The 17,984-nt window shown below is 56.5% G+C and overlaps 1 protein-coding gene across 12 annotated transcripts in view; it reads left to right on the top strand.

Annotated features, from left to right (window-relative positions):
- LOC123351463 (SLAM family member 9-like) overlaps positions 1-15,923 on the top strand; it is a 51,193-nt gene extending 35,270 nt beyond the window's left edge. For 3 of the 12 annotated variants that reach the window (XM_044990833.1, XM_044990835.1, XM_044990834.1), the window contains exons 3-8: positions 8,782-9,033; positions 10,280-10,337; positions 10,389-10,473; positions 11,619-11,984; positions 14,324-14,590; positions 14,939-15,923. In XM_044990833.1, the coding sequence (XP_044846768.1) occupies positions 8,782-9,033; positions 10,280-10,337; positions 10,389-10,473; positions 11,619-11,984; positions 14,324-14,590; positions 14,939-15,075 (1,165 nt within the window). In that variant the 3' untranslated portion in view covers positions 15,076-15,923. Of the gene's footprint in view, positions 1-8,781; positions 9,034-10,227; positions 10,474-11,618; positions 11,985-14,323; positions 14,591-14,938 lie in introns of those variants that run through there. The other 9 variants (XM_044990836.1, XM_044990842.1, XM_044990843.1 and 6 more) reach the window with 9 other exon arrangements.
- The last annotated feature ends 2,061 nt before the right edge of the window (positions 15,924-17,984 follow it).

The following is a 17,984-nucleotide window of genomic DNA, read 5'->3' on the forward strand; positions in this document are numbered from 1 at the left end:
CTTGAAGCGCCTCACCCCGCAGGGCAGCTGTGGGAAAAATGCAGCAGTTGCTTTTAATGGCAGCGCAGGCGAGGGAGGAAGCCGGCAATGGGCGTAGCCAGAGCTGCTCTGGAGTCTGGGCCTTCTGAGCAGTGGTCTCCAGCGGTCGCTGAGCACGTAGCAATGACAATGAAATGGTTGTTGGGGTCCTGGTCCCCACGTGCCCCATCCCTGTGCTTGGGGAAGGCCAGGGCGCACGGGGGGTTAAAGTGGCTTTAATTCTTATGATCACATGTCTGCAGTAGCGCCTGGGAGCCCCCGTGGTGGACCAGGACCCCATGGTGCTAGGTGCTGTACAAACAGAACAAAGAGATGCTCCCTGCCCCAAAGAGTTTGCAATCTAGGTAGTCACCTTTGGGCTTCCCATGTTCTGGGTCCAGACAGGATCCTGCCGGCCCCCCACTGGGTCTGAGTTGGGGCTACCTGCAGACTGTTGAACCTGGCCTCTCTGGACCCAGGGGAGCAGAGGACAGGCAGAGTGCAGGGTGCTCTGGGCACTCCTCCAGTTCGCCCCCCCCCCCGCCAGGGGCTGGGAGCAGGGCCCTGGTGGAGCACTCACACCAGCCCCACCCTGGCTGGGGAGGCCTCAGCACAGGGGAGGGTCTCAGGGGCCATTTCGGCCCATATTGCCGCCACTTTCTGCAGCCCAGGGCCAGTGTGGGCCATCCTCTCTCGTCTCTGGGCAGCCCGTTCTCATGGGGAAACCCCTCTGCCCTTCGCAGCTGGCTCTGGCACTGCAGGGATGAGCCTGAGCTGTCCTCACACCCCGGGGAGATCTCGGGGAGCTCACCCAGGGCCCAGGGCGCGGCGGTGGGTTGACATAGCTGTCACAGAGGGCAAGCCCCATGGCCCTTTCAGCCAGGGCACCAATGCAGTAGCTTCCCGTACGGCTCAGGAGATGTCACGAGGCTCACCTGCCGCAGCAGAGAAACAAGGGCATCTCTTTGCACCAGGCTACTGCCAGCCCAGCCACTTCACTGCTGGGCGTAAAGGACCCCTGAGACAGCTGAGCTCAGAGGTTAAGGAGAATAATTTTTCTCCCTCCTCCTTGTAACAAACTTTTATGTACTTGGAAACTGTTTTCATGTCCCCTCTCGGTCGTTCTCTTCTCCAAACTAAACAAACCTCCTGGGTCATGTTTTCTAGACCTTCATTTGTTGCTCTTCTCTGGACTCTCTCCGATTTGTCCACATCCTTCCTGAAATGTGGAGCCCAGACCTGGACGCGGTGCTCCAGCTGAGGCCTAATCAGTGCGGGCGTCCCACAATAGCCCAGCAGGTGTCGACTGACCTTTTCTCGTTGGAGAGGGGGTAACACCTTCTGTTGCCGATCAGCGCCTCACATTCTCTCTCCTGCCCAGGGATTTACATAGTCACAGAGGCTCATAATACAACGGCTCAGATATTACCTAACAATAGGGGATACGGCTGTTATAGGTGAGATTAATGCAGGCAGCAACTCACAAGCATTCAGTAATGTCTAACCGCTGAAGGAGTTCTTATAATCCCGCGCGCTAGTTTAACAATACTAACCCAGCTCAGCCGGACTGATTCTAGCGGGGTATTTGTCAGCGTTCAGCTGGGCCGCGGGGACTTGGGCACGAGCTGCTGCCCGGTCTGCCAGCGTCACTCTGTCTGTCTGTCCTTTTCAGAGCCCTGCTCACTTCTAGGGGCTGGAACCATAACTAACAATCATTCTTGAACTGCGCAATATGCCGGAAGCGCAGCCCGGCTCCCGGCCCTGCTCACGTGCCCCCCAGGGAAGGACTTTCCTTTTCCACACTGTGTCGCTTCCCCCCTCTGTCAATACTTTGCTCTGATCGCTTGCTGCAGGTGTTTCCTGTTTCCCCTTGTTGGGGCGGCTTGTTTTGCTTATCACAGGACGGTTCCTCCCCACCAGAGACCGGCTCTGTGCTTCGCATCCCTGACCTGCTGCTTTGCCCAGGTGTGTCCCAGTGGCATTGAGGGGCAGAAGCAAATTGGGGCATTTCCCCCGGGCTTCCCCAAGGGTTGATGGGCAGAGGCTCCTGTCACCCCACCCGGCAGCTCTTAGAAGCTGAGGGCCATGGAGGGAGGTTCAGAACCATCCCCAGCGCATGGACAGCGCCGGACTCCGACTTTGCCTCTCGCATGCTGGCCTCTGTGGTGCTGAGGCTGCACTGGTGCCCTGGGCGGTGCTGGAAAGGATCCTCTCCCGCCGGGGCAGGGTCCTGGGTGCAGGGGCGGCTCTACGTTTTTGGCCGCCCCAAGCAGTCATGCGCGGGAGGCGCCCCGGAGCCGTGGGAGCAGCGGACCTCCCGCGGGCATGACTGCAGAGGGACCGCTGGTCCCGCGTGGCTCGGCTGGACCTCCCGCGGCTGCGGACGGTTCGCGGGTCCGGCGGCTCTGCTTGAGCTGCCGCAGGCATGCCTGCGGGAGGTCCAGCCGAGCCGCGGGACGAGCGCACCCTCCGCAGTCATGCCTGCGGCAGGTCCGGTCCTCCCGGGGCTCCGGTGGACCTCCCGCAGGCATGACTGCGGCAGGTCCGCCAGCCCAGCCTGCCGCCCCCCCCGGCGGCAGGGAACGCCCCCTACATTTTGCCGCCCTAGGCACCAGCTTGTTTTGCTGGTGCCTAGAGCCGCCCCTGCCTGGGTGGAGGATGCATGTGAGGGATCCCGCTGCTGAGCCCTGCTCGCTGGCTCTGACATCAGTTCCCAGAGCAGGCACGGCGTGACCTGCAGACTGTGGGCCAGCCGGCAGCCTGGCGTAAACAGCTGCATCTTGCCAGCCTACCCCTGGTTTGGGGCCACAGACCAGATCCTCAAAGGTATTTAGGCACCTGACTCCCATGAGGTAGGCACCTAAATACCTTTGAGGGTCTGGGCCAAAGTATTTAATATGCAAAGCCCAGTTCACAGAGCTGGTACCTGGTTCAGAGCTAGGGTGACCAGATGTCCCAATTTTATAGGGACAGTCCCGATTTTTGGGTCTTTTTCTTATATAGGCTCCTATTACCTCCCTACCCCAATCCCGATTTTTCACACTTGCTGTCTGGTCACCCTATTCAGAGCTGCTGGCTCCCTTTTCACCATCATCTCCCCTGGCTGTGGGGGATGGGCCTGGCTTGGTGGCACATCCTCCTTTCTGATCACGGCAGGACAAAGTCAGGGGTTTGAACCCCCCGGGGGCTCACACACTAGTGCCAGGGGTTCGCGACCTACTTGCCCTTCTTGTAATGCCGAGTGGGAGGGGGCTGCCAGGTGGGATCCCCGAATGGAGAAGCTGGAGACTCATTGATCTAGGGCTAAGATAAGAGATCGCGTCCACCCCCAGAGCTGTACAGGGCTGGATGGCTCCCTTCCCCGACACCTTGGGTCATCCCTTACACCTGGGCGTTGTGGGTGTGGGGTGCTAACAGGTTCCAATAGGAGATCTGAATGAAGGCCCTGGACTGGGATAGCAGCAGCTGCTGCAGGCAGGATTTGTTATACTTAGAAACTAAAAACCAGCAGGATCTTATTCAGGGGATAAGGCAACACGCCGTGTTTATCGTGAATACAGAAAGAATCAGAGCAAGCAATCAGCTATAGCAGGGGTAGGCAACCTATGGCACGGGTGCCGAAGGCGGCACGCAAGCTGATTTTCAGTGGCACTCACACTGCCCGGGTCCTGGATACCAGTCCCGGGGGTTCTGCATTTTAATTTAATTTTAAATGAAGCTTCTTAAACATTTTAAAAGCCTTATTTACTTTACATACAACAATAGTTTAATTATATATTATAGACTTATAGAAAGAGGCCTTCTAAAAAGGTTAAAATGTATGACTGGCACACGAAACCTTAAATTAGAGTGAATGAATGAAGATTCGGCACAGCACTTCTGAAAGGTTGCCGACCCCTGAGCTATAGCTATAACATTCCATTCACGCACACATTCAAGTTCTGCCTGGTTGTTATTATAATTACCAACCTAGGAGCTGCTCGTGCCAAGTCACTGGCCGGGCGGCCTGGACACGAGGATGGAGCCGGGCCTTGTCAGATGCGCATCCGATGCTCCTGGAAGTTGGTTGCAGAACCAGACCCAAAGTCCTCAGTCTTCAGGGTCTGTCTTTATAGGGATCCATCCTCATACAAGTCTATGGGGTTGGCTTTGTCATGCCGGTCTCACGTTTGAAGCGATAGTCAATCACGCAGATGGCACAGCAATGGCGGTTTGTTGGTATCTTGCTCTTTGGTTCTCCGCTCCCCCCGTCCTTGGGGCGGTTGGGGGTGGATTCCGGTGCCCCCTCCGGGTTATCGCCCAGCGCTTTCTTCGGCCAAACGGTCCTGTCGGAGGGTAGTTGTTTTTCTTCCTCCAGATGTGGTGTCGTTTATTATGATTCTAAGGCTGGCGCCTCAACCTTTGATTACCCATCCAAACATACAGCCGCAATCACACACTATTTCACGTAGCATTTTCCCCCTCACTTCTATATTTTGTCATCTATTCCTTCTTTAACATAACCCTTCTCAAATCACGGGGGCGTGACAGGCTCCAGTCAACCTGTTCATACCACTCGTTACATAGGAAAAGAAAACTAGCAAGATAAAAATGCAAGAGTGGGGGGTTAACTGATCTTTTCTCTGAGCTCAGGGAAAACTGTTGTCTTTACTTTAATGGTAATTGTAGCAGGGCGATCACCCCGTTCCGGCCCTGGAAGGGTACAAGCAGCCCTGGGGAGGGCTGCAGCTCTGAAAGCTGGGCTGATTGGGAAGGGCCTTATAAGAGGGCAGTGGGCCAGGAGCAGGCAGACTCCCGCTAGCTGAGGAGGGAGCTGGACCCAGCTGCCTGAGTGCTAAAGGGGACTGGAGTGGAGCAGGGCTGGGGAAAGGCCAGAGGAGCTGGGGAGCTCCGGGCCAGCAACTCCCCAGGCTGCAGGGCCTTCTACAAGGCCCCTGGAGGTACTGGGTTGCGGGGAAAGGCAGCCGGTCAAAACCTCCCTTGCCTATGATGACTGGCTTATACAGACAGCAGTCGGCCCCAGTGAAAGGGGGCTGGATGGTGACTGGCAGTAGCCCATAGGCTGAGGCAAGGTGGGGATAGAGGATGGGGGTTCCCCGGGGAGACCCAGATCTGTGGGGTATTGCCTGGAGGGGCAGCACCCCAGATAAAAGGCCACCAGGTCCGGGAGGGACACAGGGGCAAGCAGGACATTGGCCTGCAGAGGGTGCTTCGGAGTCGGAAACAGAGCTAATTCCTAGGAACCAGCAGGAGGCGCCGCAGGGGTGAGTCCCGCCCTGTTACAGTAATCTTGTCACTTTAGAACAGACATTTTGTCTCGGGAGGTGGTTCTACAATTAACACAGACCTTGTACACGGACAGGCGTATTTCAGTTAGCACAACCTCAGCAGGCTGAGGGGCGTATTTCTTTCTGATGGTCAGGCCAAAATCGGGGGTCTGTTCTGGGCCATTCTTTCTCCCGTTTCCCCAGAACATAAATGTATTAATTATTACTTTAATCCAACAGACTGAGAGAGGCCAGCGGAGCTTGGGGACAGCCCAGGGTTGGGAGAGCTGTGGGTCAGGAGGATTGAACATCATGTGTGAAGGACAATAGCTGAGCTGCTGCTCGCAGAAACACCGATTTCAATCTGGAGTCACTCCGCTGAAGCCAGGGGGTGGCTCTGGATTGACCCCAGTGCCTGCGATAGGGCTGCCACCTGTCTGGGCTCTCCCAGGATCATCCCTTTTCTGAGGTATCTGCCCAGGTGCTCAGTGCACATGGCCAGCTGGCCAGTTTTGTGGGCTCAGCATCGTCCCAGATGTCCTGGGTTTTTGTACCCTAATTGCAGTCAGCATCAGGCCCTGTGTTTTAAATGCCCCGTCTCTCTGCTGTGTCTCAGGAAGCGGAGCTGTTCCTCCAGGGAACAGCCCTGCCCCTTTCCTCCTGGTCTCTTTAAACCCTCTCTAGCCAGCATGCTGGAAACAGCTTCTCTCCTGCACGTCCCCATCTCTCCAGGTGCTGAGCTCTCTGGAAACTGCCCGGGTTCTGTGTGATGGGATTCATGGGCTCTGTCCTGGTAAATCCGCTGCGGGATAATAGCACAGTAACAAACCCGGAGCCATCCAGGCCTTCCTGGCTCTCCCCACTCGCAGACAGCAGGGCTAGAGCCCAGATCTTCCAGCTCCAAAGCACAGCCCTGCCCTGAATCCCCACTAGTAGTGCGGGGCCTGCAGCTCACGGTCCAGCAGGTCTGAACAGGCAACACAAGGGCAAAGGAAATTCAGCATCAACCCATGCAAAGTAAGGCACATTGGAGGGAAAAATGTAATGACTCACACACCTTACAGGGGTCTGTCAGGGTTCCTTTCCCCCTCTGAACTCTGGGATACACATGTGGGGACCCACATGCAAGACCCCCTAAGCTTATTTTTACCAGCTTAGGGTAAAAACTTTCCCAAAGCACAAATTTTACCTTGTCCTTGAACAGTATGCTGCTGCCACCACCAAGAGATTTAAACAAAGAATTAGGGAAAGGACCATATTCCTCCAAGCCTTACACCCCCTTTCCTGGGGAAGGCTTGAGAATAATATCCTCACCAATTGGTACAGGTAAGCACAGACCCAAACCCTTGGATCTTAAGAACAATGAAAAATTAATCAGGTTCTTAAAAGAAGAATTTATTTTAAAAAAGGTAAAAGAATCACCTCTGTAAAATCCGGATGGCAGATAACTTTACAGGGTAACAAAAAGATTCCAAACGCAGAGGATTTCCCCTCCAGGCAAAACTTTAAAGTTACAAAAACAGGGATAAACCTCCCTCTTAGCACAGGGAAAATTCACAAGCTAAAACAAAAGCTACTCTAAGGCATTTCCTTGCTATTGCTTACTATTTTTGTAATATTATATGTATTATTTTAGTGGGAGCTGGATTACTTGCTTGGTCTTTTCCTTTGTTTTTGGGGAGAACACACACACAGCACAAAACAAAGTCTCCCCCCACCCCCCCAAATTGAAATATCTTCTTTTCCCATTGGTTCTTTTGGTCAGGTGCCAACCAAGTTATTTGAGCTTTTTAACCCTTTACAGGTAAGGAGGGATTTTATGCTACCCTTAGCTGTATATTTATGACAGGGTCTATTTATGTCTCCTCTCCCTCACACTGGTGTAAATCAGGAGTGATTCTGTGGAAGCCTATAGAGTTACACTGGTCTAAAACCATTCTATGGTCCTGATAGGCAGCAGGTTTAAAACAAATAAAAGGAAGTTCTACTTCACGCAGCGCACAGTCAACTTGTGGAACTCCTTACCTGAGGATGTTGTGAAGGCTAGGACTATAACAATGTTTAAAAGGGAACTGGATAAATTCATGGTGGCTAAGTCCATAAATGGCTATTAGCTAGGATGGGTAAGAATGGTGTCCCTAGCCTCTGTTCGTCAGAGGACGGAGATGGATGGCAGGAGAGAGATCACTTGATCATTGCCTGTTAGGTTCACTCCCTCTGGGGCACCTGGCATTGGCCACTGTCGGTAGACAGATACTGGGCTAGATGGACCTTTGGTCTGACCCGGTACGGCCGTTCTTATGTTCTTATGTTAGGGTGATCAGATGTCCCGATTTTACAGGGACAGTCCCAATTTTTGGATCTTTTTCTTATATAGGCTCCTATTATCCCCCCACCCCCGTCCTGATTTTTCACACTTGCTGTCTGGTCACCCTAACACACATACATACTTTTACTCCAGCGAGCCATCCTGTTAGACTAATGAGCTGTCAGGTTGCCTGTCAACAGACTCAGATGCTGAAAAGGCTTTTGATAGGGTGGTGTGGCTCTATTTCCTATGGCAGGATTAAGGCCAGGTCTATGCTACAAAATTTTGCCAACATAACTAGGGTGGTTAGGAAAATGAAAAAAATCACACTGAAATGCTCTGCCAGTGTAGACACAGCTTATACCTGCGCTGATACAGCTTATGTCATTTAACTGTACTGCCAAAAGAACTCCTTTAGCTGGTAGAAGGTACGTGTCCACTAGGGGACTTTGCCTGTACAGCTATAGCAGCAAAACCTCTGTAGTGTAGACCAGCCCTAAGAGAATTTGGGTTTAGCTCAGTTTTCCTTAATTGGGCTGATGTCTTTCACAATTCTCTGCATTTGGCAGGCCTCATAGACCCATGTGCCAGCTCGTTCTCTGAGGACCATTAGATCCAGAGTTGGCACATCACTTTTATGGCCTGTGTTATACAGGAGGTCACATTAGATGATCTAACGGTCCCTTCTGGCCTTACAATCTGAATCTATGAAAATCTCCTTGTACAAATTTACCAGGCCCAGATCAAGTCATCACATGATTCTATGGAAACAGCAGGGGTCAGTGTGGGGGCAGAGCAACTCATAGCTGGGTGAACAACTATATGGGCTCTGGAGCACATTTCTGATACTCTGCCTGCAAGGAAGGGAAGATGGAAGGGTGAGAAGGGCAGAGTTAAGGGCATTTGGGGCTTAACTGGGAATTTCCAAACTTTCAAGCTTTGGAGTTTTTTGTAAGTTTCACCAGAACTCTAAATTGTCTCTGTCTCTATAATGGCTCCTTGGGGTTTTTCGCTCACTACAGGGTTTCACAGCGGGTGAGCTGCGAGTCGTCCTGAACAAAGTTTTGTGTCTAGATCAGTATCCCATCTCAGACACCCGGACAGTGTCAGGATGTGAGAATCTGTGATAATTTCCTTTTACATCCGTGTCTCTGTTTCTGTATGTTGCATCCCCCACACCCTGAGCAGCTATCAGAGCCAGAGATTATCTAGTCACGCTGTGACCCGAACACCACATGAAACTGCAGCGCTGGGGAGAACGCCAAGATCAGTATTAAGAGCCGGAGCCACCCACCAAACTGAGTCTGTGGATGGAGCAATTGGAAAGGCCCCAGCCGGTGAGGAACCTGGCCGATGTGTGTCAGTTGCTGGAGAGTCTTCAGAGGATCAATTCCTTTTGCCACTGCTACACCCCAGGCTGCGGAGGGGATACAGCATCAGGTGCTGTCTATCTAGAGTGGCTTATCTCCTTTCCTGTATCTTGCTGTGTCAGTTCCTGGGCTGAGATGCCTGATCAGTGCCAGAACCTACGCTGCCCGTCGTGAGCGCGGCTGTGAGCCAGACCTGGCCGCGGTCACTCTCCCGGGGAAGGCCAAGCGGTGCCAGTCCCCTAGAGTGGAGGCATATGGGTATGACAGTGGTTATCCCGCTATTGCTGTTCCCATATGGGAAGGGGAATGAGCCATGTGGGAATAAAGCCCCTTCATCCCAGTCTAACTGTGTCCACACTAGGGGTTGTACCGGTGTAATGAGATCTGTTTGAAAAAATCACCCCTCTAGCCGACATCTTTAAACCAGGACAAAAAAGGGGTGTAGAGCAGGCCCCAGCCTGGGACTGTCCCTTAATCCTGGACCCCACCTTCCACCCAGGTGATACTGACTAACTGGAGCTTGCTCCGTGAAGAGTAGCGGGAAGGGTGGAGAACTGTAGCAGAGAGAGCCGGGCAAACCCTGCAGAGTAGCCAGTGCAATTACAGAAGGGCTGGTTCCAGGCGGGAAAGAACTCGACCCGCCTCACAGCCTTAAACAGGATGGGTGGAAAAGTAGCTCCTGCAATCTGCCCTGTGGAGAGAGTGGGGGGGTGGCTAATCCCCCCCCCCCCCGGGTGGGATCAGGCCCCTGGCTGGCAGCATGACCCCTGCCCTGTGCCATCCGCGTCACTGGGTGAGGTTGGGAGTTGCTCTCACACATGGGGGTTGGTCTCCTGGTGTGAGGGGTCCCCAGGTCTCACCCTACCCCCACCCCCCAGCAGCCTCAGGCTGCCATGCAAGAGGGGGCACAAGAACTGCCTGCTGATCTGGAGTGTAACCACCAACCGGGGAGAGGAATGTTGGACAGTCATGTGTCTGTACAGCCCCTAGCACAGCGGGGCCCTGCTCAGTGATTGGGGCTCCCGGGCACTGCTGCAATGCACATGATCGATCATCCCAGCAAGGTGCACCTGGGAAGGGGCCTGCATCTCCCCAGAGGCATCCTGCTTCCCTGTCACTGTCTCCAAGGGCGCCCCATGGCTTGGGGGTGGCAGAGTTGGGCTGAGCCTGTGTGCGAGCGACCGGGAGGGAGAAGGCTCCGGGAGGGGGAAGGGCAGGGGAGATTGGGGATGGGGGGGGTTATCTCATCCTGTGCCTGCCGCAGGGTAGATTGGCTGGTGAAAAGGAAGCTTCAAAGCTGCTGACGCTGGGTTTAGTCTCGCAGAGCCTTCGCTGTTCAGTGGGGTGACCCCAGAATCTCCCTGGCACCCAGACCCGGCCACCCTGACCGTCCCAGTCTCTGACCAATCACTCCACGAGCACTGACTGCGCCTTGTTCTGCAGCCCGCCAGGATGGCAGGAGCTCCCCGGTCCTTCCTTCTTTTCCTCCTGCTGCTTTCCCAGCCCAGGGGTAAGTTACGCGGGGCTGGACCCACCCCAGCGGGGGGCTGGAAATGAAAGGGTGAATTTGGGGAGGGGATGAGAGCAGCAGAGGGGCCAGGCCCAGGCGCTGGGGTGGGCTGGGGGGGTCTCTCTGCCCCCAGGGATCCGGTGCAGTCTGAGCCCAGCCAACGCGAGGGCCTGATCCTGCATCCCTGACCCCCATGTTGCCCAGGCAGAGGGAATGTCGCAGAGACGACGTGCCGACTCTCGGCCTCCGTTCCTGGCTGGCCTCTTCTCCGCTCCCCGCCCCCCCCCGTGCCCTCTTCTCCGCTCCCCCCTGCCCCGTGCCGTCCCCGCTGGAGGCTCTCTCCTTCGCCCTGTGGGGTGTTTGTTCCCAGGAGGGTGGTTTGCCAGGCAGTGACCCTCAGCCACCCTGGGGTACTCACTGGGGCTGCTGCCTCCATGAAAAGAACTGAGGGTTTGAGCGGGGGGGTCACGGACATATTGTTAAACAAGACAACAACCCCCAGGGAGTGGCAGGAGGGCCCAGCAGTGAGATCCCAGAGCTGGCCAACAGGAGAGCTGGGTTCTCTCCCTTTACAACCCTCCTACCCCCACCCCGGCAGAGGTAGCAGGGAGAGCAAGGAACAGGTGACCAGGGGATGAAACGGCCCCAGAACCCACCCCTCCTGTTCCCGACTCTGCCCGTGACCCTGTGCAGGTCACTGCACCACTCTGTGCCTCAGTTTTCCCACTTGGAGATAATTTATCACCAGCCCTTTAAAAATTCCTCCAGTCCTGCATGATGAATGCCATTGGGTAACACTGAGTTCCTGTGTGAAAGGAAATTTCCCCACCCACCCCCAGGAGAGGAGAAATTTTAAAGGGACAGGACTGTATTTCCCTTCTACCTACAGCACGCCATGTGGCTTGAGTCAGGGATTCCACGGCCAGAAGAGACCCTTGGGATCACCTAGTCTGACCTCCTGTCTAAGACAGGCCCAAGAATTCACGGATGGGCGTAAGGGGCCCAGGGGCTCAAGCCAGTGAGGTGCTAGTGAAGGGCAAAGGGCTTTTGTAATTCACACTCCGTGACCGGAGAGAGTCGCAGTGCAGGGGCAGGGGTGGCTGGGCTTGGTCTGTTTCCTGGACCCTTTTATTCTCTGTTGTCAGACACAAGTCCTGGTATGTCATTTTGTTCCCCCAAATGGGTGAATGGGATTCTGGGAGAATCAGTCGTCCTCCCGCTTGATTCCGAGGCGATGTTCAAGCGCATCACCTGGTATGCACCCAGCCCTCACCAGGACGCAGCCTCAGGCAGAAGGGTGCCTCTTGCTATCGTCACGATGGGGGGGGCCGGAGCCCTGCCCCGTCTCGCTGTGGAGGCCAAGCGATACAGAGGGCGAGTGAGACTCCACAGCCGGACCTATTCGCTGGAGATCAGCAACCTGACGATGGCAGATGAGGGCAAATACAAAGTAGAGAAAAATCTAATTGCACATGATCAATACGGCTGTGACTATCCCCTGTCCATCTACAGTGAGTGTCGGAGTGTGTGCATGGAGGGAGGGGCAGGCGCAAGAAGGGGGAGGCGAGAATGTGGACTTCAAATGAGTTGCCGGCTTCACAGGAAGCTTTTAATGATGCAACCAGACCATTCAATGTCAGGAGCAGGGGGCTCAGGATGGGTCGGGGCTTCCCACTGGCACCAAGGTATTACTCTAATTGGAACTCTCTAACCAAACAAAAGAGAAAGATGGATGGGTATGTGTGGGGATGGATGGATGGATGGATGTGTGTGTGTGTGGATGGATGGATAGATGGATGGATGGATGGATGGGTGTGTGTGGGGATGGAAGGATGAATGGGTGTGTGTGGGGATGGATGGATGGATGGATGGATGGGTGTGTGTGGGGATGGATGGATGGATGGATGGATGGATGGATGGATGGATGGATGGATGGGTGTGTGTGGGGATGGATGGAAGGATGGATGGATGGATGGATGGGTGTGTGTGTGTGTGGATGGATGGATGGGTGTGTGTGGGGATGGATGGATGGATGGGTGTGTGTGTGTGGGGATGGATGGATGGATGGATGGGTGTGTGTGTGTGGGGATGGATGGATGGATGGATGGATGGGTGTGTGTGGGGATGGATGGATGGGTGTGTGTGGGGGGGATGGATGGATGGATGGGTGTGTGTGGGGATGGATGGATGGATGGATGGATGGGTGGGGGGGGATGGATGGATGGATGGGTGTGTGTGGGGATGGATGGATGGATGGGTGTGTGTGGGGGGGCATGGATGGATGGATGGGTGTGTGTGGGGATGGATGGATGGGTGTGTGTGTGTGGGGATGGATGGATGGATGGGTGTGTGTGGGGGGGGATGGATGGATGGATGGATGGATGGATGGGTGTGTGTGGGGATGGATGGATGGATGGGTGTGTGTGGGGATGGATGGATGGAAGGGTGTGTGTGGTGATGGATGGAATGGTGTGTGTGTGTGGGGATGGATGGATGGATGGATGGGTGTGTGTTGGGATGGATGGATGGATGGGTGTGTGTGGGGATGGATGGATGGATGGGTGTGTGGGGGGATGGATGGGTGTGTGTGGGGATGGATGGCTGGATGGGTGTGTGTGGGGATGGATGGCTGGATGGGTGTGTGTGGGGATGGATGGATGGATGGATGGATGGATGGATGGATGATTGCGTGTGTGGGGGGATGGATGGATGGATGGGTGTGTGTGGGGATGTATGGATGGATGGGTGTGGGGGGGGATGGATGGATGGATGGATGTGTGTGTGTGGGGATGGATGGATGGATGGATGGGTGTGTGTGGGGATGGATGGATGGATGGGTGTGGGGGGGGATGGATGGATGGATGGATGTGTGTGGGGATGGATGGATGGATGGATGGGTGTGTGTGGGGATGGATGGATAGATAGGTTAGATGTGTATTGGGATGGACAGTTGATAGCCCAAGTCTTGCCGCAAGGGAGCATCCATTGTGGCTGTTAATCCCCCCCCACCCCCTGCTGGAGTTTCCCACACGGGCCGGCTAACGAACGAGAATGCTCCATCACCAACTGCAAAAGACTCAGTTTCCCTCCCCCTCAGGAAACAAGAGCAGCAGCGACTCTATTGCACTAGACCCGGCCAAACATGTAGCGATCCCGTCGTCTCAGGCCATCAGCGGGGGGAGCCTGCAGCATAGGCACTGGCTCTGCACCCCCCCTGGCAGCCAAGCTCCCACTTCCTCCCCTTCCCCCCTCCCTCCCAGCGCTTCCTGCCCCCCGCCGCCTAACAGCTGTTTGGCGACGCTTAGGACTCTCCAGGAGGGAGGGGGAGGAGCGGGGACATGGCGTGCTCAGAGGAGGAGGTGGAGACTTGGGGGCAGGGGGTTGGAATGGGGGAGAAGGGGGCGGGGCTGAGGTGGGGAAGGAGTGGAATGGGGATGCGGTGAGAGCGACAGGGCCGGCTCCAGGCACCAGCGTAGGAACCAGGTGCTTGGGGCGGCCAGTTCAAAGGGGTGGCACGTCCGGTATCGGGGTGGCATGTCCGGGTCTCCGGCGGCAATTCGGCGGCGGGTCCCTCGGTCCCTCTCTTCCTATTTGAGCTGCTGCCAAATTGCCGCCGAAGAAGCGCCGCTCGTCGTCTTTTTTTTTTTTTTTTTTTTTGCCGGTTGGGGCGGCAGAAAAGCCGGAGCCAGCCCTGGAGGGCAGGGCAGGGGCAGGGGCAGGGCCGAGGTGGGGGGGGTCGAGCACCTACTGGGCAGAGGGGAAGTAGGCGCCTGTGGAGTGCAGCGAGTTCTCACCACGGCAGCCTCTGTACAATGTTCTTTTCCATTTCCCACCCCCATCCGGGCCCCAGAGCGACTGTCGGAGCCGGAGATCAGGGTCCACCCTGTGATGGCTGGGAACGGCACCTGCTACGTGACCTTCACCTGCAGCGCCGGGGAGAGGGCCTGGCACCTCACGTACACCTGGACACGCCCAGCAGGAGGCGCCGTTCTCTCCACCGAGGAATCCCTGCTGGTGCAGCACCGACTGGGGGACGAGGACTCGCCCGTCACCTGCACGGCCACAAACCCCGTCAGCAACAGCTCGGCCAGCGCCTCCCCCAAGGCGGCCTGTGAAGGTGACACTTGCTCCATCCCTCCCCCTTGAGCGCACGCGGCAGGGAACAGCCCAGGCGGGCCTGGCTTGTACCCCCCCCTGCTGCTCGGGCTGGGTTCTAGGGCGCAGTGAGCACCACCAGTGGGCTCGCAGGCTTTTTAAGGGGGCTACTCCCCAATTCCTACACCCCACCCTGGCGCTGGGCAGGAAGGTCTGTCACTGGGGGGCACCGAGGTTCTGGCCCAAAGGGAACAGCTGGGTGTTTGCATCCCAGCTCATCGGGGTCTTCGGAGTCAGAGCTCCCGGCACTCGGTGCGGATTTCGGTTTCCAGATGCTGTGAACCCCCTAAACATTGATTTATTCCTTCAGGTCTCGCCCCGCCCCAGACCCCAGCGCTGTCCTACTGCCGCGCCAAGGGGATCCTTGTGCTGGGGGTGCTGGGGACCCTGCTGGCCGGGATCCTCACGGTGCACGTCCTCGCCGCGAGGGAGCAGACACGGCCCTGAGAGGAGAGGAGCTTCCACAGGGACTGTTAATACACCCTGGAGTTTCCCACGCGGGCCGGCTAACGAACGAGAACGCTCCATCGCCAACTGCAAAAGCCTCAATTTCCCTCCCCCTCAGGAAACAGGAGCAGCAGCGACTCTACTGCACTAGACTGGGCCAAATGTGTAGCAATCCCTGATCCCCCGCCCGGCTGTTCTGGGGCACAGGGCGGGGGGGGGGCGGCGTCTCCAGGATCAGAGTCTCCCTCTGGCCCAGTGACCATGGAGTTATGTGATAGGAGTGACTGAGAGACACCCTCCCAAACAGCCTGGTGCACAGAGCCTTCCGCGGGGACGGGGGAGATCTGGGTTCAAGTCCTGCTCTGAATCAGGCAGCACAGGGATTTGACCCCACGTCTTCCACATCCCAGCTGAGCGCCCTGACCTCTAGGCGATGGGGACCAGGGACTCGTGCTCTCACTGTGGTTTTATCTGAGAAGTGGCTGAGCTGGCTCAGGTGCCCATCTCCAGGCGAGGGGTCGTGGCTGAAGGTCCCAGCTGGAGAGAGGCACCTATGCCAGCCGTCCCTGCGGGGTGGAAGGCCCAGAGCAATAGGAGCTGTGAATCTGGGCCCTGAACCCCACCCCTTTCCTCTGCATTTCACTCCTGGTCTGCTCTGAAAAGCCCTTCCTTGGGCGCCCAGCTCTGCCCGTGCGTAGGGCTGCCAAATTTCTATTTGCAGAAAATCAAACACCCTTACCCTGCCCCTTTCCTGAGGCCCTGCCCACACTCACTCCGTCCCTCCTCCCTCCGTCGCTCGCTCTCCCCCACCCTCACTCACCCGCTCATTTTCACCAGGCTGGGACAGGGCGTTGGGGTGTGAGAGGCGGGGAGGGCTCCGGGTTGGGCGTGTGGGCTCTGGGGTGGGGCTGGAGATGAGGGATTTGCGGTGGAGATGGGGCTTCCGGGCTGGAGGTTGGGGCCGAAGGGTTCAGAGTGTGGGAGGGGGCTCTGGGTTGGGGCAGGGGGTTGGGCTGTGTGGGAGGGGGTGCAGGCTACGTAGTGGAGCCAGAAATGAGGAGCGGAAAACAGCGGCAGGCAATTGAGCAGCTCAATGACTGCCGCTGTCGCCTGTGGCATTTCGGCGGAGGATCCTTCTTCGGCGGCGCGACGGGAGCGGAACCGGAAGCTCCCGCGTGCCCCGTAGGGAGTGCACAAAATGCCGCCCCCCAAATTCTGCCTAGGGTGCCAGAAACCCTGGTGCCGCTCCTGAGTGCAGGAGGAGGTGAGGACTCCGGCTGGAGATTCGGGCTCTGGGGTGGGGCTGGGGATGAGGGGTTTGGGTGCAGGAGGAGGCTCCGGGCTGAGGCCGAGGAGTTGAGTGTGTGGGAGGGGGCTCTGGGTTGTGGCAGGGGCTTGGGGCGTGGGAGGGAGGGCAGGGTGTGAGCTCGGGGAGGGAGTGTGGCTGTGGGAGGGGGCTCAGAGCTGGGGTAGGGGGGTGTGGGCTCTGGGAGGGAGTTTGGGGTGTGTGTTCCAAGCCAAGAAAGGGGGTTGTGGCTTGGGAGGGGGTTCAGGGTGCAGGCGCCGGGCAGTGTTTACCTCAGGCAGCTCCTGGGAAGCTGCCAGCATCTCTATCCAGCTCCTAGGCAGAGGCATCTCCAGGTGGCTCCACGTGCTGCCCCTGTCAGCAGGCACCACTCCCACAGCTCCCATTGGCCACAGTTCCTGGCCAATGGGAGCTGCAGAACTGGAGGTCTGGGCACAGGCAGCCTGGCTGCCGCTACGCCTACAGCCAGAGGGAGATGCTGGCAGCTTCCCGGGAGCCGCACAGAGCCAGGCGGGTAGGGAGCCTGCCTTAGCCCTGCTGCACTGCTGACCGGACTTTTAAAGGCCCGTGTGACTCTGGCCCACAGTGACCTGCAAAGCAAAGTGAAACTGGAGGGCAGGTCAGACTTTTATGCTGCTTGGACCCAGCCTTTCTAAGCGTTAACGAACTCTTCAGCCAGCTTTCACCACCTGCAGGCGCTGTGCAGGGACTGGGCTTTTAAATCCAGCCTCAGGGAGTGTTTGCACTGGGGGGCCTGCTGCCTGCTTGTTCTGCACAATGCTGAACTAGCTGTTTCAGACGGTCTTGTCTGGATTTGCTGCTCAAGGTTTTCTCACTAAAGAGCTTCTGGGAACCAGAATTAATGACTGACCTTCTTGCTGCTGAGCCGGCTTTCTCGGGGCGTGTGGTTAATTGCTGCAGACACTTGGCGCCGCAGACCCAGGGAAGCAGGGTGCACAATCTGCTTGTTAAATACAATGTGCAAAGCAGAGGTGAGCATTGAGTACGGAGGCTGCATGGGCCAGCCTGTGCTCAGCAAGCCTGGCTTTTAGCCTTGACTCTGCTGGTGCTCAGTGGCCAGTGGCAGAGCTCTGTGCCTCAGCTTCCCCATCTGCAAAATAGGAGTGAAATCAGTCAGGAAGGAAGGAGAAGCCGGTGTTGGCCTGGGCCTCTTCAGGCTCTCAGTCAAACCGCTGCTCTGCTACTGACTTCCTCTGTGACCTTGGGCAAGTCACTTAGCCTCTCTGTGCTTCTGTTCTGCATCCATACAATGGGGATAACAGCACTGCCCTCCCCCACAGAAGGGCTGTGGGGTGCTCAGATAATACTCTAATGGGATCCAGATAAGCACCAAAGAAAGGGGAGAGTGCAGATTTCTGTGCCAGGCTTTCTGGGCTGGCGTCAGAGGGGAAAAGCGAAGATAAAAGAGAAGCCAGTTCCTCTTTATGGCTGGGCTGGGTCTCTGCCTGACTGGCTGTGGTCTTTATCTGGCTCCCATTCCCACAGTAACCGAGCACTGCCCAGTCAGTGATGTATTTAGCCTCTCAGTGGACCAGGCCACCCTGTGAGTGACCCCGCCCTGCCCTGATCAAAGCCACTTGAA

Source organism: Mauremys mutica, chromosome 17, assembly GCF_020497125.1.
Source record: "Mauremys mutica isolate MM-2020 ecotype Southern chromosome 17, ASM2049712v1, whole genome shotgun sequence".
Classification (NCBI taxonomy): domain Eukaryota; kingdom Metazoa; phylum Chordata; order Testudines; family Geoemydidae; genus Mauremys; species Mauremys mutica.